The sequence below is a fragment of the Thyridium curvatum genome (genome assembly GCF_004353045.1).
Source record: "Thyridium curvatum strain D216 chromosome Unknown NODE_116_length_89041_cov_73.691005, whole genome shotgun sequence".
In the NCBI taxonomy this organism is placed as follows: domain Eukaryota; kingdom Fungi; phylum Ascomycota; class Sordariomycetes; order Thyridiales; family Thyridiaceae; genus Thyridium; species Thyridium curvatum.
Window position 1 is genome coordinate 57,966 of NW_022156871.1, and position 23,054 is coordinate 81,019.

Consider the following 23,054-nt stretch of genomic DNA (forward strand, 5'->3'; position numbering starts at 1 on the left):
AACAATTGCAGCCCATGTTCCGCACACCGCTCATGCTCACCGTTGTGAAGCCACTGATAGATGTGCGCCTGTATACATACTGCTTTCTATGCAGACCCTTTCAGCAATCTCGGATATCTCGCCTCCTCCCCCTTCTCAGCCACGACACCAAGAAACTCTGCCAAGAACGGGCTCAACCCAGCGCCCTCGGCTTCTGCCACCCAGGCATCCAGAGCCAACTCCTTGAACGGGTGACCTAGCTTTCTCTCCATGAACAACCTGAAGTCATGTATCGGCACTGCGTTGTTGTCGGTATGATGCTGGTACATAACCCGTTCTGGGGTGGGACCCTGTGACAGGACAGAGTTGGCCATGCTCGCCGCGACTGATTGGACCTCGCTCATATCCAGGTATCCGTAGAACTTGGCAAGGGATGGCACGGCGCGTAGCTCGGTCGAATACTTGTAAATCATGTTGACGATGTCCTGGAAAGACGTGTTAGCGTTCGTTGATCAAGACGATCCCCCTTCGTTTTGACTCACCATCTGATCGGCGTCTTCACTCATGAGGTACCCAGTCCGGTGAATGGCGATCGGCACCTTGGTCTGGGCATGGAAACTCTCCAAGGCCATCTCACTCGCCCACTTCGTCGTCGTGAATCCTTCCCTGCCCTGGTCACTCGGCGGGTAATGACCGGCAACGGAAGCTTCAGGCCACTCGTTCTGGCCTGTAAAAAGCACCACGCGGGCACTTGATATGTAGTGGATTGGTATCTGCCTCGGAATGGCGAGGGAAGCAAGGAATTTGGTAGAATCGACGTTTTGGCGACTGATCGAAGAGTAGTTGTTTAGACAGGACCCATCCGCACCGGCGTGGATGATGATATCGACCTCTGACTGAATCGTTTGCTGCATTTCTGTGGAGAGGCCAAGGTTCGGGTCTCGAAGACTTCCGGTGTGAAGTGTGGTCTTGGAACTGGTGGCCATGCCAGCCTGTTCCTCCAGCGAGAGGGCCACACAGTGCACTTGAGCAACGTCCGGACTAGCTATCAGTAATTGAAGCAGTTGCGAACCCAGGAGTGTGTTGGTACCGGTCATGAGAATGACCTTTGGTTCAGTCGGCAGTTTCCGATCTCGTACTGATATCGACAACTCAGTGTTGCTAGGGATGTCGAACCTCGTCTCATCGTCCCAGAACTCCCAATTACTCCCGCCGCTCTGCGCGTCCTTGGCGCCCCGGATACTGGCTGCCATCGCCCGCAAAGTACTAGCTTCAAACAGCTGTAGCAAGGGCATCTTTACATGGAAAAGCCGCTCTATCTTTGTGCGAAGAGGTATGAGAAGTGTGGAATTGCCTCCACATCGGAAAAAGTCAGAGTCTATGGTGATGGTATCGGTCGACGGCGACAGAGTCTCGATCCAAACTTGGCGCAATCCACTCTCCAGTGAGGAGAGACTAGTATCTCCAGGACCTGTATTTGTGAGTGATCTCTGTGGTAATGGGATGAGGCTGAGGGCATCCCTGTCCAGCTTTCCGTTGGTTGTCTTCGGTAGCCTTTCCACCGGTATGATAGCGGCAGGCTTCATGTATTCGGGCAACGGCAGACTTGCAGCCAGGTCGTCGAAGAAATCAGTGCCCATCTCTGTGTCTTTTGCTGATGTCATCACCACGAACCCGATAATCATCTGTGTCTCTCCTCGAACAGTGACCGCAGCTTGGGACACCCTTCCCCTGGACACAGAAACAATATTCGAAGCGATGTCCTCCAGCTCTATGCGAATGCCGCGGATCTTGACCTGGGTGTCGCCACTCACGCGACCAAGGACGACCAGGGTCCCGTCGGGTCGGAGGAATCCCTTGTCTCCGGTGCGGTACATAGTTGTCCAGCCTTGAGCGACATCCGGGGCCTCGGCGAAGGGGTCCTTGATGAAGACACTTGAAGTGAGCTCTGGGCGACGCAGGTATCCCTGGCCCACACCGCAACCGGCTACAAAGACCTCACCCGTGCAGCCACCAGGCACCGGATTCTGACCCTCGTCCAACACGTAAATGCTGACATTATCCAAGGGAGGCCCGACGGCGACTTGGTCCAGATCATCCCGCCAGTGCTCGACCAGACCGACGTTGCTATTGATGCAAGTTTCCTAGGGGACTTTTGTGAGTCCTTTGGTACAACAGCCAGGACAGTGACTTGAGGAAAGATGAGATGCTTACCGTTGGGCCGTACACATTGAATACCCTGATTTGGTGAGCAAAAGTCTGACGAAATTGGCTGGCCAAGTGGGTGGAGAACAACTCGCCGCCTACACCGAGCACTCGCAGCGACTTGCATTGAACAAGCGTCTCGGCTGCGTACTGGAACATGAGCGCATATTCTGTCGGCGTGGCAATCATGCATGACACTCGATGACTGCACAGGAGCTCTGCTATAGCGCAAGGATCTTTCCTTTGGGTTTCTGTCGCCACAACGACGGTGTTTGAGTTGCAGAGCCCAAGAAGGATTTGCATGATGGCCATGTCGAAGCCAAGAGCTGTTTGCTGTAGCACGACCTCTCCATGAAACCCAATCTGCATCCTGTTGGTAGTCGAAGCTATGATATCCCGATAGTTTGAGTGGGTCAGTATCGCGCCTTTCGGAGTGCCGGTAGTGCCGCTTGTGTATATCATAGCTGCTGGTGACTCTGAGCTGGAGGAGTCATTCACCTTTCTCTCAGACCTGCTATTCATATGACGAGAAACGTTCAAGAGGGAGACTCGTGGATACGTTCTTTGAAGCCACTCTGCCGTCTCGGTTGTTTGGTCGTGGTGCAGAACGATTGCAGGTTGGCAGTCATCCAGGATGATAGCCATACGCTCCCGGCTGTTAAGCGTATCAAGAGGTACTGCAACCGCCGAATGCTTGAGAACAGAAAGGAAGGACACAATGTATTCTGGCGTTGGCTGAAATAGCAGACAACAGTAAGTGTCTGCTCCTTTCGGGACTTGCGATTGCTCAAGAGCAACCACCAGGTTGTCGACTTGAATCATCAACTGGCGATACGTGAGCGACAGTCTTTGTTGCTCGATAGCCACGGCGTCAGGGTGTTGAACAGCAAGGGCTGCAATGCGACGGGTAACGGTTTCTTCCCATTCGAGATCGACTCTCCTCCCACGCCCTAACGCCAATAACTCAGAATCTGTCTCTTCTTTTTGTCTCCAGAGCTGCAGACGCGAAACTAGGGAGCTGGGCGTTTGACACACGCATGCCAAAATGTGGCGATAGCAGTCCAAGATGGACTGCGCGGCTTCTCTTGAGTACAGCGACTCTCTGGATGAGATCTCCACCAAACAAGTCTTGGACGGTGTTTCGGTGATGTTGAGGCATATATCGTACGGATTTCCCGAACTCGCGGATTTGATGTACTTCACACTGCAATCGCCAATAGAACTATGACCCAAGACATTACGCCGGTAATTGATAATGACTTGAAACACAGGACTGTGGCGAGCCGTTCGCGCAACTTTGAATGTGTCAAGCAATGCATCCAGAGGCACACGCGAGTTGCTGAGAGACGCGAAGATCTTTGATGACACCTTCTTGCACAGCGTCTGGAATGTGTCCTCGTGGGTGACTGAGACTCGAACCGGGATTATGTTGATGAAGAATCCGACTGTCTCAGCAAAGGCCTCATCAGATCGCCCTGGAACTACCATGCCGATGCAGATATCCTCCGATTCGGAGAGTCGGGCAGTGAGAGCCATGAGAATGCCCAGATGGAAGTGAAATGGAGTCATATCTAGTCGACTGCTGGTTTGCCTGACTTTCAAAACTGTTTCGGTGTCTAGCAGTGTCCCTGCGTTCACGCTATCGTACCTATTGCTCGCGGGGCGCATGTTTACACGCGCCATCGGAAACAATGGGATTGGCTCCTCAAGTCCGGAGAGCTCTTGCTTCCAGAAGTTGATCTCGTCGGCGAAGCTCCCATTGCGCAGCTGCTCCTGTTGTCTCACTGCGAATTCAGAGTATCCAAGGACAGGAGGCAACGCTTTTGACTGGTAGGCGAGGTCCAAATGTCTCATCATGACCAGCCAGCTTACTCCATCGACAGCTATATGATGGCTGCCCATGATAAGCGTGTGGTGCTCCGAGGAGTGTTGTATGAGCGTCGCACCCAAGCAAGTGCCATGTTCAAGATTCCACGACTGGCTTGCCATCGTCTCGAATTCAGCACCAGCGGAGGTCTTTCCAGACTCGTCAACGTATCGAAATGGACAATTTGACTCTGTCAGCACAGCCTGAACTGGACTTCCCGTCTCGGCACTGTCATAGAATTTCGTCCGTAATGCCTCGTGATGTGAAATAAGATGCTTGAATGCAGAGCGGAGCTTTTCGGCGTCCAGAAATCCATGGATATGGTACATCGCTGTCTCGTTGTACGTGGTTGGGTTCTCGAGGAACTTTTGGAGGAACCAAAGGCGTGCCTGAGACACAGAGAGAGGTGCCTCTTTTTCAATGCCAATTGTATGTTCCCGTTCCAAGAGCTCGCTGCCATTCGTAGATGTCGCAGGAGTCTCGATACCAAGTATTGGAGACTCTGTTGGACTTCCTAACTTCGATGCTGCAGCCTTTGAAACTCCCGCTGCTGAAGTCCCATTTGACAGAGTGCTGTCATCATGGATATCGACCTGGGGGTCGGAGTTCTCGAGCTCATGGCGCTGCTCCTTGTGCATGTTAACATCAACTCGCCTCCTAGCAAACACTGATACGGCCGCCGCGTGGCAGATTGTTTCACCAGAAGCACCTCCCAAGATCTGCAGAACAGACACCTCGGCACCGACTACTTTGCGGAACCATCTCTGTACCTCCATTGCGAGTAGCGAGTCCATACCAAGTGAGACCAATGGAGAATTCATATCCGCTCCGCCAGATGACAGTTGCAGGAGGGACTCGAGTTGCTCAGAAAACGCTCGTTGTATCTCAACAGCCAGCGCTTCATCGCTAGTCAGCGACTCTAGAGCGGAGTGCAGACTTTGAAGGGCCGAGGAGCTCGCGTTGACTGCAGCCATAGACTGCTTGCTTTCGACAACGAGGTGAGAGAAGCGCGGCTCGCTTGCCCAGTGAGGTCGTTTGGATTCATCATTACTAACAGGAAGCCCGATGATCAGTTCGGGGGATTGTCCCGAGTCCGGTTGTCCTGCCAAAATTGCTTCGTAGAACATTACGTGAATCTCCTCCTCCCAAAGAGCTAACATGTGCATGGCCCGAAGTGTACGCTCTACGGAAACGTCTTGGCGGGGGACGTAGCCGATGTCTGCGATATAGCCAACGTCAATGACAGACCCAGAAAGGCCTTTCCGTCTGCGCTGCTCTGCCAGAGCGACCATAAACATGTTCGCCATGTGATAGTTGGATTGCCCTGGAGTGCCAATCACCGAACCCAAAGAAGACAGCATGATGAAGAAGTCGAGCTGCTGGTCGGCAAATGCCTGGTCGAGTATTATGCTGCCTTGAACTTTGGGTTTGAGAGCCGTCTCCATGTGCTCCTTATTCATCTCTTGAAAAAGCCCATCAGCGAGCACCATGCTGCCGTTGCAAACTCCAAGTACCGGTGGCATCAGAGCCTTGATTTCCCGGACGACTTCCTGAACGCTTGCAGGACTGGTCACATCCATTGCGAACACGCGTATCGTTGCGCCGAGCTTGTCCATGCTCTCCAGGAAGTATGGGTCGATCTTTGGGTTGCGGCTCGCCAAGGCTACGTTTCGGACACCATGGGCAACCATCCATGAACAGATAGACAACCCAACCTCACCAGTGAGGCCAACTAGGAAGTAGGTGCCGTCACATTTGAACAGTTCTTCTGCCGGTATCGGCTTTATACTGGCCAGTACAGAGGACGACACTGTCCAGTCAAGGATTGCTATCGACTTTCCAGGTGGTAGTTGAGAGTTGATATCGGAAACGGGAATTACGGCGTAGGGATTGGTCGTGTCCGACGGAAGCTGCCACGTGGCGGCACTCTGGTATAGCTCTGCAAGAGTATCGCGCGGTGAAGACACAGATTGTGAGCTGGTGGAATCAAACAGTGTTCCGCACAGAGCTGCAGAGAGACCAAGCTTGGTCCGCACTGACTCAATAAACTCTTGGTTGCCATGTGCAGGCCCGCTGACCACCAGAGCAATAGTGTCATTTGGAATGATAGACTTGATCGTACGAACCGCTGCTCGAGGGTGAAGGAAGTTACGATGTTCGGGATTTCGAGAAGTTGAAAAGACCCTGATGTCTTTCCGCGCCGCCTCCTCCTCGAAACCCCTTACGGCCAATATGTCCAAGCCGTGCAACCAGATGGTACGTTTTGGGGGTAGCCGTTGCAGCCATGATCGAACAGCTACGCTGATAGCCATAATTGTCAGACACTGAGGGTCAAAGGTGCCATGAGGAATGGGATAGACGTTATCCGCTCTACTCTGGATTTCGGAGGCGTTTTTGGTCGAGAGTGCGAGAAGGAGCTTGGAGCTGTCCACGGCATTCGTGCCAACGCATATGTACTGAGGCTGAGACTCAGTCACGCATCCGACAGGTGCCAGGGTTGAATAGTGAACTTTTATCGTTTTCAAGCTACCATCGCAACCGCCAAATCTTGATGTCGCAGTAACTTCAGCTTTGCCATCAACTTCGTTGATCTGAATGAGATGGGTCCTTCCCGAGGCCAGCCGTTGCACGGACCTGCGACAGCTGTTGTATCGCTCATTGCGTTCGGGTTCTGGAACAACCCGGGGGATGAAAAGTATGTCGTCTCGCAATCTTAACTCGGTCTCAGTCGCTGATAGATTACGACTGCTCTCATCAATTTGCAGCGTCGCGAAGATGAGACGGAGAAAGTGTGTCATGATGATATCGGCATCCATTCTCGACTGCTCCAGCTCCAGAGTCTGCAATTGTAGTGACGGGGTTTCTGCTCGCAAGCCACGGAAGAGACCAGCCATCATGTTTGATGCTGGGTTCAAAGTCGAGGCTTCCTTGGTAACTGCAAGGAAAGCGTTGGGACTCTTGAGTAACATCTGAAGCCCTTTGAGCGTTTCATCGGTGAACGAGTCATGAAAAGTCGGCCTGTCGAGTTCTGACAGGTATAAAACATACCCAAAGGGCATTCCCCTAGAAACATTCGCTTGTTTGGCATCCTTGTAATGAACAATTCGCAATCCGTGCGAAGAAAGCCGCGTTTGAATGGATCTGACCAGCTTCGAAGTGGCCAATACGGAACCTCCAACGATTGTGATGTGGCTGGATCTTGGCAATTTGTCAAGGTTTGTCAGAGGGTCGCGAATACAGTCAATATCCGAGTTCGTAGCCTGGCTCACAAACGATGTGCACGAATGCAAGTCTTCGCTGGCCTGGTCATGGCTGAAAAGATCGATGCCAGAAAATCCAGTCTTTTGTAGCTTCTCGTCCCACATCTCACAAGTGAGAATCGGGCCAGCCACACGACAATTATCTCGAGCAAGCCACCACCCCTCCAAGCCCCCCAGAATAACGTGCAGCCTCAACATACTCGCTGTAGGCTCGGTGACAACGAGGAAACCGCCCGGCTTCAGGAGGCCCCTGACACGACGGAGGACAACCTCGACATCCTCGGTGACATGGAGGACGTTTGCAGCGATGACCACGTCGTAGGCACCGTCTTTGAAACCTTGTTCTTCGAAGGGAGTGGAGATGTCTAATTTCCGGAAGGCCATCCGATCGGCATGTTCACGAAACATCTCTTGGGCCTGAGGGAAGAAGCCCGCAGAAACGTCTGTGAATGTATATGAACCGAATGCACTCCCAATAGTATCGAGCACTATTGAAGTGGTTGCCCCTGTACCAGCTCCCAATTCAAGGACGGCTGCGGCCGGATAGCGGTGAGTGATCGACATGAGGTAGCTTGCAATTTGACGCTGTGCATTTCGCAGCCCTAGCCCCTGGCGGTAGAACTCGTTCATTTCTTGAGCCTCAAAGAGCACCTCAACCATTTGCTTCTCATTTCGGAAGACGCTGTCAACCTCACGGGCGACCTTGTGCATTAGATGAAAGTCGACTTGCTCGTGGTGTCTTGCAACCAGCGCCTCGATGGTGCTATTGTCGTCATTGTCCCAGGCGGTAGAACTGCTCACATGACTTCGTAGAGTTTGCAACATGCGTTGCTCCCACCACTTGAGCCTAGATTCGCCTATAGCCTCTCCTTGATGTATGATCTTGCGAGCGTAGAACAGGCCCACGCGTTCAGCATCCATTACCATCTCATCTTGTGGAGGATTGTAATCAATGGCAAACTCTTCGCCTCCAAATATGTCAGGCTTCCAAACTGTCTGGCTGAAGATGTCGCGATCATTTGACGCCCTCGTTCTCTCCAGAGCTCCCAAAGTCACGCCTTGGATCTGTACCAGCGGTACATTCTCGGGAGTGAAGACGTCAACATCTCCAACAATCCTTGTTGGTGAACTTTCGGATATGTGGGCGTCGATCAGAATGTCAACCGACGTTGTCAAAGATTTTGGTACGTTTGCAGTCGGAACAAATCTGACAATGTCTATGGATAAAGGAAGATATGCTGTCCATAAGCGATCTGTTGATGGGGTGGTGAAAGCGGCGAATATCTGTTTCATAGGTCAGTCATACGCTTGGGTAGTACTATGTAGCCCATGGTCTTGTTTTTACGTGTCAAATAACCACTTACTGGGTGCAAAGCAGTATCAAGGATAGCTGGGTGGTAGAGATTCCCATCCCCATGGCCACCCCCAACCTCATCTAGACTCCACGAAGCTTTTGCATTGGCGAAGCCAGCGGTGCGGTGCATCGACTTTATCGCCTTGAAGGCACCATCATACTCCAAGCCTACACCACGCATCGAGGTGTAGAATCTACCAATGTCAATCGTGGATGTGCTAGCGCGATGTGAGACACGAGACGGCAACACGTTTGCCGCTTGTTCCTCGTTACCCAAAAAGTGGATGTCCAAAGTTCCTGCCGACGTTCTCTCGGTACTCGCAGTACTAGGATCTGAGCAGAAATAGCATGAAAAGTCTGCTACCAGCCGCAGCTCTTCGTGTGAGTCTTCCACGATCTTGGCGGAGCACAGGATTTCAACTGGCCTCAGTCCATCGTGGACGTTGAGTGTCCGTTCCAATCTGACGTTCTGGACTTCAATAGACTTGACCGCACGGCCGCGGGTAAGAACTTGAGCGGCCTCAAGCATGAGTGACAAGTGGCCAGCCGCGGGGAAGAGAGCCTCCCCCTGAAATGAGTGACCGCGAAGCCATGGTAATTCCTTCAAGTTTAGGAAGTTGCGCCAACGAAGCTCCCGGTCCGAATCGTCGGCGCACCTGCGGCCCAGGAGTTTGAGAGTGCTGTTGTTGTCGTCTGATCTCAGGCGGTGATTTCGAGATATTCTCGACTCGCGCCAATATTTCTTGTCATGGTCCCAGGGATAGGAGGGTAGGTCATGGATGACGCGTCTTGAGCTTTCGGTCGCTGGCGTCCAATTCTTTTGATATCCTTCCAAGTCGATTGTAGACGTCCCGAATGAAGCCGCAAGATATCCAACGAGATCGAGCAGACTTGCTATGCTGTTCTCGCCGCGCTTCATGCACCCATGGTATGGAATGCCACCCTTCAGATGCGGCGCCACTGTTTGCGAGAACGGACCCTTCAGTGCTGGATGCGGTCCGACTTCCACAGCGACATCAAACGGGCCTCCGTTGGTCAGAGCAGACGTGACTGCTTCTGTAAAGAGGACCGGCTGCAGCATGTTGTCGATCCAGTATTTGTCTCGAAGCGCGTCAACGTCGCCTTCCCACGATCTCTCCGCATGGCCATCAACACTGCTCACCCAGATACACGACTTTCGTGGCTTTCTGGGTTGTATCCGGCATTTCTGAAGCGCTTGTAGGTACGCATCAGAACATGCTGCCATATGTGGAGAGTGGTAGGCCTTATCCGTACGGAGTACCCGAGCGAATGTTTTCTGATCGTCCAGCAATGCCTTGGCTTCGTACACTGCGTCCTCGTCGCCAGACATGGTCACAGTAGAGGGGGCGTTTTTCGCCGCAAGCCACAATCGACCCCGAAATCTTGCACTCCTGCAGAGATCAACAGCTTCTTCAGGAGCAAGAGCCGCCGCTAGCATTGCGCCCTTTCCAACACGTTTCTTAGCGAAAAGTCCTCTGTAATAAGCTATTCGAATTGCATCCTCGAGGCGCAGGATGCCAGCAGCGTAGCACGCAGCCATCTCACCAGAAGAGTGTCCGACCACGGCGCTGAATCGAACGCCTGAAGAAGCAAGGATTTCAACCAGCCCTATCTCGACGGCGGTGGTGGCGGGCTGGGCTATTTCCGCGTCCGAGATTGGACTTGTCGGTGAAGCATCGCGCAACTGTTCAGCCAGTGACCATCCCGGGCCGTCTGGAAGACTCAGTAGCGCGCGCTCGCACCTGTCAATCGTTTCTCTGAATACGTGGCTCGAGTAAAGCAGCTCTCGGCCCATACCTGGCCATTGAGCTCCTTGTCCAGTAAAGATTCCCAGGGCGCCAAATCCCTCCTCTGGAGACACCAAAGATCGTAAGGTAAGTATTGACGGAGATGCTTCTTGCGAAACGTGGTCCAATGCCCAAAGAAGTGCCTCACGACTAGATTCAGTAAACACATGATGATACGGCAATTGACTTCGTCGCTCCCACAGTGTCCAAGCAATATCCTGAAGATCAATGCCATCTCTTTGACGGAAGAACTCAGCAAGCTGTCCGGCACGCCTGGCCAGCGATGACTTGCTATGTGCGCTGAGGAGCAGTGGGATCGTCCATGGGGTCTGATCCTTATTTCCGGACACCTCTGATCGAGTTTCCGTGTTCTCATGGTAACTCTCTAGAATGACATGGGAATTCGTACCTGCTTCGATATCAGTGCTTTGCATCTTCACAGGTGAAGGGTGCTTTAAGAATTCGCACCGCCAAATCCAAAGCTATTGATGCTCGCTCGTTTAGGGTGGCCAGGCTGCGGGGATGGCCACGGCATAGGCCTTGTAGGGATCCTCAGTCGTTTGGCAAAGGGGGCAACATCTGGGCTCAAGTTCTTGAGATGGATGTTTGGTGGGATTGAGCCGTGCTTCATGGCTAGCAGGGCCTTGATCACCCCTGCAAGGCCTGCGCATCCTTCCAGATGGCCTATCACCGTTTTGACGGAGCCGACAAGAAGTGGGCTGTCTCCAGACGAGTCTCCAGAATCTCTAAAGAAGGCCTCCGAGATACCTTGGGCCTCGTTTGGATCGCCCGCTTTAGTCCCAGTTCCGTGGCTGTTTGGATACACGGTTAGACCCTGACTTGTAATCGTGTCGCGAGATGGAGAGCTCAACTCACGCCTCAAAATACTGACACCTATCCCCAGTTTTGAATGGGTCGAGCCCCGCAGCCTGATATGTGTGTCGTATCAAGGATGCTTGGGCTGCTGCACTGGGCATAGTTATACCCTGTGTTCGCCCATCTGAGTTGACACCCGTGTGTCGAACCAAGCCTTGAATCGGGTCTCCATCTCTTATCGCGTCTTTTAATGGTTTTAGAATTAAAGACGCCACGCCTTCACCACGAGCATATCCTGATATATTGTTAGCGTGACGATTGATCCCCCTCGATTTCGACATGATCAGAAGCTATACCATCAGCTCCAGCATCCCACATCTTGCAGGTTCCAGTTGGAGAGAGCATGTGCAACTTGGCCTCGCTGACATAAAGGTCTGGCCCCAAGAGCAGATTGCAACCACTCACAACGGCCATGTCGGAGTTTCCTGCTCTCATCTCCTGAACCGCAAGGTGTAATGCTACCAATGACGAAGAACACGCGGTGTCTATTACGGTGGACTGCCCCCTGAGATCAAAGAAGTAAGAAATCCGATTTGCCAGCACGGCTCGTGAAGTTCCGGTAGCTGTGTATGTCGAGAGGTCTTCTGGATCACGGTACTGTATGTGTTCGTAGTCCGCCGTCATGACACCTACAAACACGGAACACTGACTTCCCCTAAGCCGCTGCAGTGGTATCCCAGCGCTTTCGCTGGCTTCGTAGACAGTCTCCAGTAGTATACGCTGTTGCGGATCCATCGCCTCGGCCTCCAGCGGGCTGATAGCGAAGAAGGGAGCATCAAATACAGTGACATCTTCGTTGAGAAAATACGACTTGGATACAGGAGTGCTGCCATGCTGGTCGTCATTTGGGTGGTAGAATTTGGAGAGATTCAGCCTTTCTGGAGGCGGCGGGCGTGAGAGATTGTCTGGTGGGTGCTGAAGCAGATCCCAGAAAGCAGCGGGTGTTGATGCTCCACCAGGAAAGCGATGAGCTATCCCAACGACAGCTATTGGCTCCATTTGCGCGTCTGTTGGCTCTTTCTGTATAACTGATGCATCAGGTTGCAGAAGAGCTGCAAGAATGTTGTTGTTGCTGAGAACCGAACTGTCGGGTAGAGCCTAGGTTCCGTCCAGGTGCAACGCTCATTGCATATGTGTCATTTTGCATGAACACCCAATTCTTGCATCTCTGGTCCAATACGAGCCCTCATACGAATTCCGGGCCTCTCTCGGAAGGTGTTCTGCTGCCGATCACGGCCTTGCAGGGATACATTTGACCATATCAGCGGTAAACAAGTGTAACAGCTCGATTGGAGGAGACCCTGGCGGATCTGTCGGGAAAGGCAGAAAGGATCCATCATTCTTGGCCAGATTCGCTTGAAATATGGTTGAACTCTTGCGCGTCCCGATGTGCGGATGATGTCGTGAAGTGATTTGTTGAGTTAAGCCAAGACCCTTGTACGAAGTAGGTAGGTAAGTCTAAGTAGGCAGGTAGATAACAACTCTAACTACAGGGCAACGTGTACCCGAAACATCACGCCGCACAAAGACATTTGATGTCACAACGCTGGACTTGGCATGTTTGATCCTTCGGTCATAAACTGCCCGGAAGGGAGCGACGATCCGGCGATCAGCGGCCGCTTTGGTCAGCATCGGGCATTGTCAACATGAAAGCAGTATATCTGCTGCACTGCTTGCCAAACTGATTACACTCTATTGAGAGTTGAGATTGCCTCAGCCCGTTGTGCTTACAGTTCCGATTTAATCGATGACCATGGCCGATATCCCAGCGTCACGGCATGCCGTTGCAATCAAAGCACCAAACGCTCTCGAACTAGTTGTCCAGAACATACCGACAACTTTATCGCCAAATGATGTGCTCATCAAAGTCGCATGCATTGCACTGAACCCATCTGATGCAAAGATGGTTGCCGGGGGCTTTCCAATCGACTCTATCGCCGGAACTGAGTTTTCTGGGACTATCGTGGCGCGAGGAGATGCAATATCAACAGCGTTGCCAACTGGTCAAAGAGTTTGCGGCGTATCGCTGGGATATAATGGTAACGTTGAAGAAGGCACCGGTGCCTTCACCACATATACTGTTGCCGACTCCAGATTATTGCTGCCAATCCCCGACAATCTTGGCTTTGAGGATGCGGCCACGTTGCCGGCTGGCATATTGACAGCTGGACTTGTCTTATACCAGACAATGCGCTTACAACAGGAGCCATCTACCGAATCTATGGGCAGCAATTATGTTCTTGTATATGGGGGCAGTACCACTTCTGGAACTCTTATGATCCAACTACTTCGGCAGTGGGTGCTCCCGAGTCTTAGATGTGAAGTCTGATCCCTTGACTGAAGTCAAGCAGTTCCGGCTATGCTCCGATCACCACATGTTCGCCCTCAAACTTCGCACTTGTCAAATCCGCCGGTGCAACCGCCGCCTTCGATTACCACAACGCCGACAGTGCCATCTCAGATATACGCTCGCTTACAAAGGCCAGACTTGCTTATGCAGTTGATTGCATCACGACACCCGAGTCAATGCATATATGCTATGGAGCGTTAGGGAGTGACGGCGGCCGGTATGTAGCTCTAGACAACTTTCCGATAGCAAACCACTCGCGACGTGCCGTGCGGCCATCATGGGTCTTTGCCATGAGGGCGTTAGGTCGAGCTATTGATTGGGGCGGCCCATATAAGTGCGTTGAGTCACCGGAGAATCTAGACTTTGCTATAGCTTGGACACGAAAGGCAAGCAAGCTACTGCAAGAGAGAGCTATCAAACCACTTCGTTGGGAAGTGGTGAGGCAGGGCGGTGGCCTGGGCGCAGTTATGAGCGGCCTAGAAAGGCTACGGCGTGGTGAGGTGTCTGGGACTAAGTTGGTCTGTCCGTTATAAAATGTATAAATCTATCCCTAGAGATTTCGCTGCTAGTTTGTCGGAACTACCCATCGTTCATCAACCCGCAGAACGAGAGATGGGATGGGATGTTACTCCCACGTTGCTTCGAAAGCGGGGCTTGCCTTAACTAGCTAGACATATATATAAGGATTTGGTAGGTCAGACCAGACGGGAGAGTGGTGCGTCGGATAGTACTTCTTTTCTGGGTTTCTCACTGCACCTACAGTCACTGTCACTGAGCCACAACCGTGGACAGACTGGTCATGTCTTCAGCTAAAATACTTGTTATTGGCTGCGGGGTCGCCGGCCCTGTTATTGCGTGTCTTCTGAAGAAGAAAGGATACGACTCGATCATATTTGAGCGTGCTGCAGAACCTGGTGACATTGGCGCCTCGCTCATGGTTGGTCCTAACGGCATGAAAGTCTTGGATCTCATTGGGCCTCTGTCTAAGCAACTACTTGACAACGGCCCTGCTGTTCAAATATTGGAAGATTTTACGGCATCTGGCACACGGCTTGGATGCTCGAGTGTCCCAGCTGATTTTGCTTCACTCTACGGGAAACCAGCTGTTGGTGTCAAGCGGACTCTGCTAGCATCTTGGTTGCGAGACGTGGTAAAGGGGCAAGGTATCGAGATCAGAGATGGATGGAGTCTTGAGCGCATTGAGGAGACAGATGAGAACGTTACAGCAATCTTTGATGGTGGGCGGTCTGAAACGGGCTGTTTCGTCGTTGGCTGTGATGGATTGAGAGCAGTGTCCAGAATGCTTTTACTGGCGCAACAAGGAGCAGTAGACGGACTGCCAACTTTTACGGGACTTACGCAAGCAAGTACTCACGTCTATTATATTCGTGTATCTTTCCAAGCTGATAAGCGCCATGCCGTCCGTATAGACATCGGGCATATCGCCGACACCCGCCAAGTTTCAAGGTTTACCTGGAATACGTAATTGGTACGGAGCAAATATGCATTTTGTCTGCTACCCTATCACTCATGATAGAACAAGCTGGGGATTGACACTCCCCGATGACGGTGGATCAGAGGCCGACTGGGGCTTAGTAGTTGGGGAAGAGAGAGATACAAGGCTGAAGATGCTAGCTACGAAGCTGCGAGACCAGAGCTGGGACTCTTCGGTGCTGGAGATGGTGGCCGGAGCAGAGCGGCTGATTAAATATGGCATCTTTGACAGACCTGGGCTAGAGGCTAAGCAATGGTACTCAGGAAGATGCGTGCTCTTGGGTGATGCGGTACATCCCATGAGCGTGCATATTGGACAAGGTGCCAACCAAGCCTGGTAAGTCGACGCCGCCATTGTCGAGTAATATTCCCATCTGTCTGATCTGACATATACTAGCGAGGATTGCTACTATCTGGCCCAGGAGCTACCCTCGTTTGACCCTGTGGAGCCAATTACAACCACACAGCTATCCAAAGCATTCAAAGCGTATGCAGAAAAGCAGCAACCGCATGTATCGGTTTTATTTGAAGCGGCGAGGAAGCAGGCTGCCGTGAGAGTGGTGCCGGCTGAGTCCTGCGCCCAGAGGGATGCTCTGATGAGTGCTGCATTGCAAGACGGGGATAAGTTGCAGGCAAAGTTCAGCCACACTTTCAAGCGGCCGTTTTGAGGGTATATTGTCCTTCGAGCTAGCCGATACCATTCGAGTCAACCCTTTACCTGGCAAAGTGACCGTTTCTTAAGCTCAGTGCCACTAAACGATGTCATACCTCTCCACCAGGCCGCCTGCTACCAGACCAGCCCCACACGAAATGGCTGCTCGTACTCGGCAAGTCACTAAAGTGCACATGAATCAATTCATTGTGTTCATCTTCCAAAGACCCGAAGTTCGATTCCTCCCATTGAATAAAGAAAAAGATATAGTTTTGAGATCCACTAGAAATGCAGGTCTTTAAGATTCGTTTCAGAAACCATTTAGCCCTAGAGGCTTTAGAACGCCTTTTGTCCATTATTAGTCATTTTGAGTGTAGTTCCTTACTAGACCCATTAGCTAGAGGATTACGGCGGCCTCCAGCTGTAAGCTCCCATACAGATTACACCGTCGCCAATGGATGGATCCTGTAATCTGTCTGTGGATGTTTTTGCCCAGGCCTCGGCGTGGCAGGACAAATTAGCATAAGGCTTTCCGGGACTCTACCACATGCAATACGGTTACGACCAACTCTCTTTCGGAGCCGTGGCCCTAGATCCGCAGATGGGAGACGAGCTTGATGGAGCTGGCTTCGGCTTAGACGACCTCTGGTTCCATCTGCACCGCGGCCAAGACTGAACTCGGGCCCTTGTCAGCCAAGTCGCGTGCCCCTCCTCCTTGGTAACATAAGTAAAGGCCTCACTCTCACCAGTCCACACCCCAAGGCTCGTTCCTTTTTTTCATGGGCATCTGTCTCGGTACCTTTTCCCGGCACCGCCGCCATGTCACTCAGGATAAAGAGGCGCTGGACACCGAACATGCGCGACTCAAATATGTCAAGAACCGCGCCCCCGATCGGAGTGGACCACCCCCCGCTGACGTGCGCAGCAGCCAACCCCCGAGGAGGGCGCCCACCACCACCATGGAGAACGAGCAGTACGACAAGGTCGAGGTGCTCGACGGCATCATCGAGAGGCGCCAGAGCAACCTGGCCGCCTTCCAGACCGCCGCCTCCAAGCCCAAGACCGTGGTCCCCGACGCCACCGTGAGGATCCCGGACTCCTTCGCCAGCGTCGCGGAGTACAGCGCTGTGCACGCAAAAGTCCTGTCGCGCGAGAAGGTCCTCGCCTTTGACTACCACTGCACGCAGAACGCCTCGGATGCCGAGCGGCGGGCCGACGCCAGGATCCAGGCGCTCAGGCGGGGCGACCAGCGCCGGGTCTACGACGCCGCGCCGCCCAGGGAAGGGTTCGGCGGGCAGCGCCACCCAAGGTTCCCCGGCGACCACTACCTCTACGACCGGCCGCTGATCGAGCAGACGGATGTCCTGCAGGTCGCGCGCCGGATGCCCAAGGGCGCGCACCTGCACATCCACTTCAACGCCTGCCTGCTGCCGGACGTCCTGCTGGACATCGCCATCGAGAACAGCCAGCACATGTTTATCAACAGCAACGTGCCTCTGCTTCCCGACGATGATTATCTGAACTTCCGGCACTGCGAGATCCAGTTCTCCATGAATCCGCACGGGGTGCAGCACCCTGGGGATCTCTTTGACCCGGGCTATGAGAGGGCTGATCCTGCGGTACGCGGTTCCGGGAGGAAGAACATGAGGTTCGCGGATTTCTTGGACGAGTTCCCTCGGCGCTATCCGCACCAGGCGCCGAGGGACTGGCTTCTCGACAAGATGGTCTTCGACGAGAGGGAAGCGTACCATCCATTCCAGACAAGTCATGGGTAGGTTCACCCTTCTTGGTCTGGGCGTGAATGTGGGGAGCACTGTACTGACAGAAGAGAAAGCACCTGGGAGAAGTTCAATGGCCGCACACGGCTCATGAAGGGCCTCTTCAACTACGAGACGGCGTACCGCAGGTATACCAGGCTCCTGCTTGAAGACTTTGTGGCGGACAACATCCAGTACGCCGAGATTCGGCCCAACTTTATGCAGACCAACCAGGTCTGGACGGACGACGGCCACCGGATCGACAATGTGGGCATCATGAACATCATCATGGAGGAGTATGGCAAGTTCCAGGCGTCGGAACAGGGCCCCAAGTTCAGGGGCCTCAAAGTCATCTACTGTGCGCCGCGGTCTTTCGACGACGAGAACGTGATCAAGTCACTTGACGAGTGTATCGAGTTCAAGAAGAGATGGCCTGACTGGATCGCAGGTGAGCAAAGCAGCTTGTATTTGGTTTCAACCTCGACTCGATAGGTGCGTGTGTGGTGAGACTGACCTCGTCGACAAATACAAGGATACGACCTCGTGGGCGAGGAGTGCAAGGGCCGCCCGCTCAAGGACTTTGTGCCCCTGTTCCTCGACTTCAAGCGCAAGTGCTACGAGCAGGACCTCGACATCCCCTTCCTGTTCCACTGCGGGGAGACGCTCGAGATCGGCACCGACACCGACGGCAACCTCGTCGACGCGCTGCTGCTCGGCTCGCGGCGCGTCGGGCACGGCTTCGCTCTGGCCCGGCACCCCTACGTCATGGAGATGATGAAGAAGCGCAACATCTGCCTCGAGGTCTGCCCCATCTCCAACGAGATCCTGGGCCTGACGCCCCGCATCGGCGGGCACTCCATGTACAACCTGCTCGCGAGCAACGTGCACTGCACGGTCAGCAGCGACAACGGGACCATGTTCAGGTACGTCCTCGGCTCATGTTGACACGCGGGGTGCAGGGTGGGAGGGAGGGATGCAAGGAGCGGCGTTGCCCCCTTTGAGACTTGTTTTGTAGGCTCCGGAGCTAACCGCAAGGGTGAGTGTTTGTAGATCGACGCTGTCTCACGACTTCTATCAGGTCATGGTAGGCAAGGCCGACATGACGCTGCACGGCTGGCGGCAGTTGATCGAGTGGAGCATCGAGCACGCGTGCATGGATGAAGTTGAGCGCGCAGATGTATATAGTCATTGGGAGAAGGCTTGGTTTGAGTTTGTGGACTGGATCAATACGACGTACGCGGATGTCAGGGATGAGTAGGTGTACTAGGTAGAGGGAGAGACGGGGGCGGATTGCTGACATATCTCGTATTTCCGACCTGCAGGTGCGGGCGGCGCGGCCCCCTTTACATGTCAACCGCAAGGCGCGACTAACGAGCGGTACCGCAGCGAAGATCCCTTCCGCTAGGAGCTGCACCCTCGAGAGACAGCATATCTCGATTGATGGTGAACCTCTTTTTAAGCGATATTAGATGACCCGGACCGAGGTGCTCGCAACGGTGTGTTTGCGAGTCTCTACGGTCTGGTAGACAGGGCAGTTGTTGAATGCGTGTAAGTGAGACAACCATTACCCACCCGCACCGACAAGACCCGAGCCCCTCGCCGGTTCCGCGACGAAGACTTTCCGGCGTCAGCCACCGAAATGAACCCGGCTTTGCACGGGAAACTACCTGCACAGGTGTGCCCTCGTGACCTTTGTTTTCTGCTTTGGAGCTATCAAGATGAGACGGAGATGGATTGGTATATGCAGGGCTACGAGGACCGTAGCAAAACCCAGACAAAGCCAGTGAAGAGTTCACATGTCAACTGATATCGGCATTTCTCTCACTGTGCCAGCATCGGCTGGACGGATTTCTCACAGCTCTCTAGCTTTCAGGCTTGCTCTGGCCCGATCTTGGGTAATGGTTTGCGACCTGAGTCCTAGTGACCAGGTATGAAAACTTGTAGACTTTAAACACGATCGTCGCTGTTTGGGCGTGTTTGGTTTGCCAATCGATTTGTTCTCCTGACTGGGTAGCGATCACCACATCACGCACATGGTACATGAACAGATAAAAGGAACTGGGATAACTCGCGCCAAGCCAGCGTTAGTAATCACACCCACACAGGATAACGTACGCGGTCACGCACAGGCTTGCGCAGCGGTTCGTAGGGCTGTCCTCCCTGTCCAACGTGCCCAGGCTGCTCGTCTGAAGAGGTGTCCAGTCGTCTTACAGGTGTGGTTGCAGCGCAGCACAGGCCGCCATCGATCTGTCCGAAAGGTCGGTGAAGGGGCTGGAGAGGACAGATGCGCATTTGTCAGGGCCAGCCAGGATGTGGGATGGGATGGGATGGGTAGATTGGCACGCGGGTTGGGTTGGGTTGGGGTTTCTGGGGACTGCGACGGGAGACTGGCGATGGAGGGCACGCGCGCCCAGGCGGAATACCTACGTGTACGGAGTACGCAGGTGCGCATTTAGCCATACGGACGGCGTAGAACACGAAAGCGCGACGCTGATGAGAAAACGAGACGGCATGTGGTGAGGGAGGTGTCGGAGTGCACCACCGCCCTTGCATCTAGTACCTAGTCTAGGCACACCACTGTGGGAGTGTTTTTGCTGTCAAAAGAACTGACTGACGAGTTGCCCACGCATTGATCCAACGAATGCTAGTGAGCCATCCTTCCAACGACTTCCCTCTTCCTCTACGTAGCCTTTCCGCGTACTTCCACTGAGGACGAATCTTGCACACGCGCAATCTTGAATACGTATGCCTGATAGCAAATTCCTTGCTCGCATCGGCGATGCCATCTCGTTTCCAATTAATCGATTTCCTTGCATGTGTCTGTGTCCGTGTCCGCTCTGGCCCTCATGTCCTGTGCTGTCTGGCTGTCTCCTCTCTCATGGGTTCAAACTTCCGTATCCGGCTGGCCGAAGCGATAGACCAATGAGATCCTCCACATAGCCTAGTGGGTACCTGGCCGTCGACGCTAGCCTAGAGCGAAACCGCCAAAAAGCGGGGCCTTTTCAATACGCTCGCATTTAATCGGAGGTTACGGGCCTTGCGACGCCCTCTCGAAACAACATTGAACCCCACGACAGGCCGCACGGCGAGCAGCAAAAGGGCTTACCTGAAGACCAAGGGGGCGGTGCGGGCTGGGGATGCAGGCCTCGAGACAAATCAGAGGCGTTCATTCGCGGCACAGCGGAGAAAATGAAGGAGAGCAAGGACTGCAAGACCGAGAGGACCAAAGGGAATCGCTGGTGGAGGGAGGCCCCCACCACATGCAAGCAGGGGGGCTGTCCCCGCCGAGACCTCTTGCGGCCTAGCGCCAAAAATGTGTGAGTCACACCTGCTCGCAAGTCAGTCTTGCCAGTGTGTCCGCTTGCCGTCGTCGCTGTGTGCTCCAGTGGGATTGAGCGGAGGCAAAGCCCTGGCGCGGGTACCTGTTTGCTAGGACTCCTTAGCACGAGGCCGTTCGTCGCGCTGCGCTGCCTGGGGCTGCCTGGCCGGTGTGTTTTTGCGGCCGTTGGCTGCACAGGCAAACCCAGGTGAGGCCGGCGCAGGGCGAGCTGATCTGTTAGTGCAGGTACTTTGCCCGAAGCGCCAAGCCACCTCGTCCCTCGCTGTCTCTGGCCGGTGTTTTCGCTAGTGCCCACGCCCGCGCCCTTCTGCTCTCTCAAGTTTGGCCTGTTGCTGCCTTAGAAATACAAATAATCGTGCCCTTCCTTACCATCCCAATTTTTTTTTCTCTTTCTCTCCTCTTCCTTCAACCCCCTCCACATCCAAAACACAAGCACATCTAGATCACCACATGAGAACATCTTTCACGATGCGATAAATCGCTCCCTTCCCAGGTAGCCCCCCCAGTGCTTCAAGCCAAGTCGACAAGATAACGTCGTCAACTTCCAACCACTTTACCAACATTTTCCTCCCCACTCAGTCCCCCCCCTCCTCAGTTCTTCCTTCACAGGACGATCTGAACTTCAGCACAGCTCCTAGCTCTCGCTCAAGTTCAATCCGCACTCTCGCCATTTCGGCCCAAGACTTTCCAGTCTTCACCACGGATTCAACTCAGTCAACATGGCCTCCCTCCAGTTCTTCCAGCCTGCCGGCACCATCCGCGCATCAGCAACCGCAAGTTCCACAAGTGAATCTGCACCCTCAGCAGGACTTTGTTCTGTTCGATACGCCAACGAAGCACCCTCAACCTAGACGCTCTGTCCACAGACCTTCCACCGGAAGCGTTCCCCAATTGTCACCACAACTGCAACTGCAATCTGCCTCTGCCTCGCCCTCTGTGCAGAATCAGCGCGTGTCACAGTTAATTCAATCTACTGGCCATAGCACTTCGTCTCCGGCTTACACCAATCGGTTCAACTCTCCGCAGAACGCCCAGCAGTTCTACGCATCCTCTGCTCCAACCTCGACTGTTGCTTTGAACCAGCAAGCTCGTCAAGCTCGCCCACCAGTTCCACTGTTTAATCAGAGCACCGGTACCGTCCCGCGAAACAACCACAAAATGAACGCGCAAGGTAATTTGCCACCCTCTAAGCTTGCGCCCAAGCGCTCTGCGAGACACTGTAGCTCACATGATCCCGCAGATTACGGTCTTGACGACTTCCCGGTCTTCGGGGACAGTGGCGTTGCCGCTTGGGACTCTCCGGCCTTCGACCTGACTGCTAGCGTCTCCAGTGTCGGTAGTGTCAGCAACATGGGCACCGTGTCTCCTCAGGACTTGCTCCTGCAGGAGCCGTTCATGTCTGCTCCCAACTCCACTGCCTTCACTGCCCTGACCTCGCCCTCTGTCTACAACGAGTCTCCCGAGTTCAACGACAGCTACGATGTCTCCCCCAACTTTGGCAATGCCGACTTCGATGGCACCTCTGCTGCCGGTGGCGAAGGCTGGTTCTCATTGTTCCCTGAGGGCTCTGCCGCCGCCTCTGCTGCTCCCCAGCCGCAGGCCCCCGTTGCCCAGACGCCTGCCCCTGTCGAGGACTCTCCTGCCTCCAGCTCTGATGACCTGGAGGTTGTCGAGCGCAGCTCGGGACATCAGCGACGCAAGTCTGGTAACTCTCCGTCTTCTCGACACTCTTCTGTCTCTGGCGTCAACTCTCGTCGCCGTGACAAGCCTTTGCCTCCTATCATTGTGGAGGATCCCCATGACACTGTCGCAATGAAGCGAGCTCGCAACACTCTTGCTGCTCGTAAGTCTCGGGAGCGCAAGGCTCAGCGCTTGGAAGAGTTGGAGGAGAAGATTGCCAAGCTCGAGGCAGAGCGCGACCACTGGAAGCAGATCGCTCTCAACGGTCGCAGTGCTTAAAAGAGAAACCGATTGTTTTATTGCTTTTACGCAGGTTTCGGATGAACTGGAGGGAAGAGGAGATGCCCTCCCTCCCTTTTCCTTGATTGTTCTTTTCAAGTGCAGCAGAGACTTTGACTAGTCTACTGCCTGGCCTTATGGGTTATTAGGGAT

At 53.7% G+C, this 23,054-nt stretch overlaps 3 protein-coding genes across 3 annotated transcripts; 2 read left to right on the forward strand and 1 right to left on the reverse strand.

The window, feature by feature from the left end:
* Nucleotides 1–86: 86 nt before the first annotated feature.
* E0L32_011743 (uncharacterized protein) lies at nucleotides 87–12,348 on the reverse strand (the record flags this gene model as incomplete). The annotated part of the gene is made up of 7 exons (XM_031134506.1): nucleotides 87–464; nucleotides 522–2,123; nucleotides 2,194–8,595; nucleotides 8,676–10,882; nucleotides 10,942–11,285; nucleotides 11,350–11,584; nucleotides 11,646–12,348. 7 exons carry the CDS (start codon nucleotides 12,346–12,348, stop codon nucleotides 87–89), a joined length of 11,871 nt encoding a protein of 3,956 aa, XP_031000079.1.
* A 754-nt stretch (nucleotides 12,349–13,102) lies between these two features.
* Nucleotides 13,103–18,860, forward strand: E0L32_011744 (uncharacterized protein; the record flags this gene model as incomplete). The annotated part of the gene is made up of 9 exons (XM_031134507.1): nucleotides 13,103–13,644; nucleotides 13,701–13,916; nucleotides 14,492–15,181; nucleotides 15,237–15,530; nucleotides 15,591–15,818; nucleotides 16,579–17,616; nucleotides 17,671–18,050; nucleotides 18,135–18,525; nucleotides 18,653–18,860. The coding sequence occupies 9 exons, from the start codon at nucleotides 13,103–13,105 to the stop codon at nucleotides 18,858–18,860; spliced, it is 3,987 nt and encodes a 1,328-aa protein (XP_031000080.1).
* A 2,055-nt stretch (nucleotides 18,861–20,915) lies between these two features.
* E0L32_011745 (uncharacterized protein) lies at nucleotides 20,916–22,901 on the forward strand (the record flags this gene model as incomplete). Its single annotated transcript, XM_031134508.1, has 2 exons — nucleotides 20,916–20,919; nucleotides 21,436–22,901. 2 exons carry the CDS (start codon nucleotides 20,916–20,918, stop codon nucleotides 22,899–22,901), a joined length of 1,470 nt encoding a protein of 489 aa, XP_031000081.1.
* Between the last annotated feature and the right edge of the window lie 153 nt (nucleotides 22,902–23,054).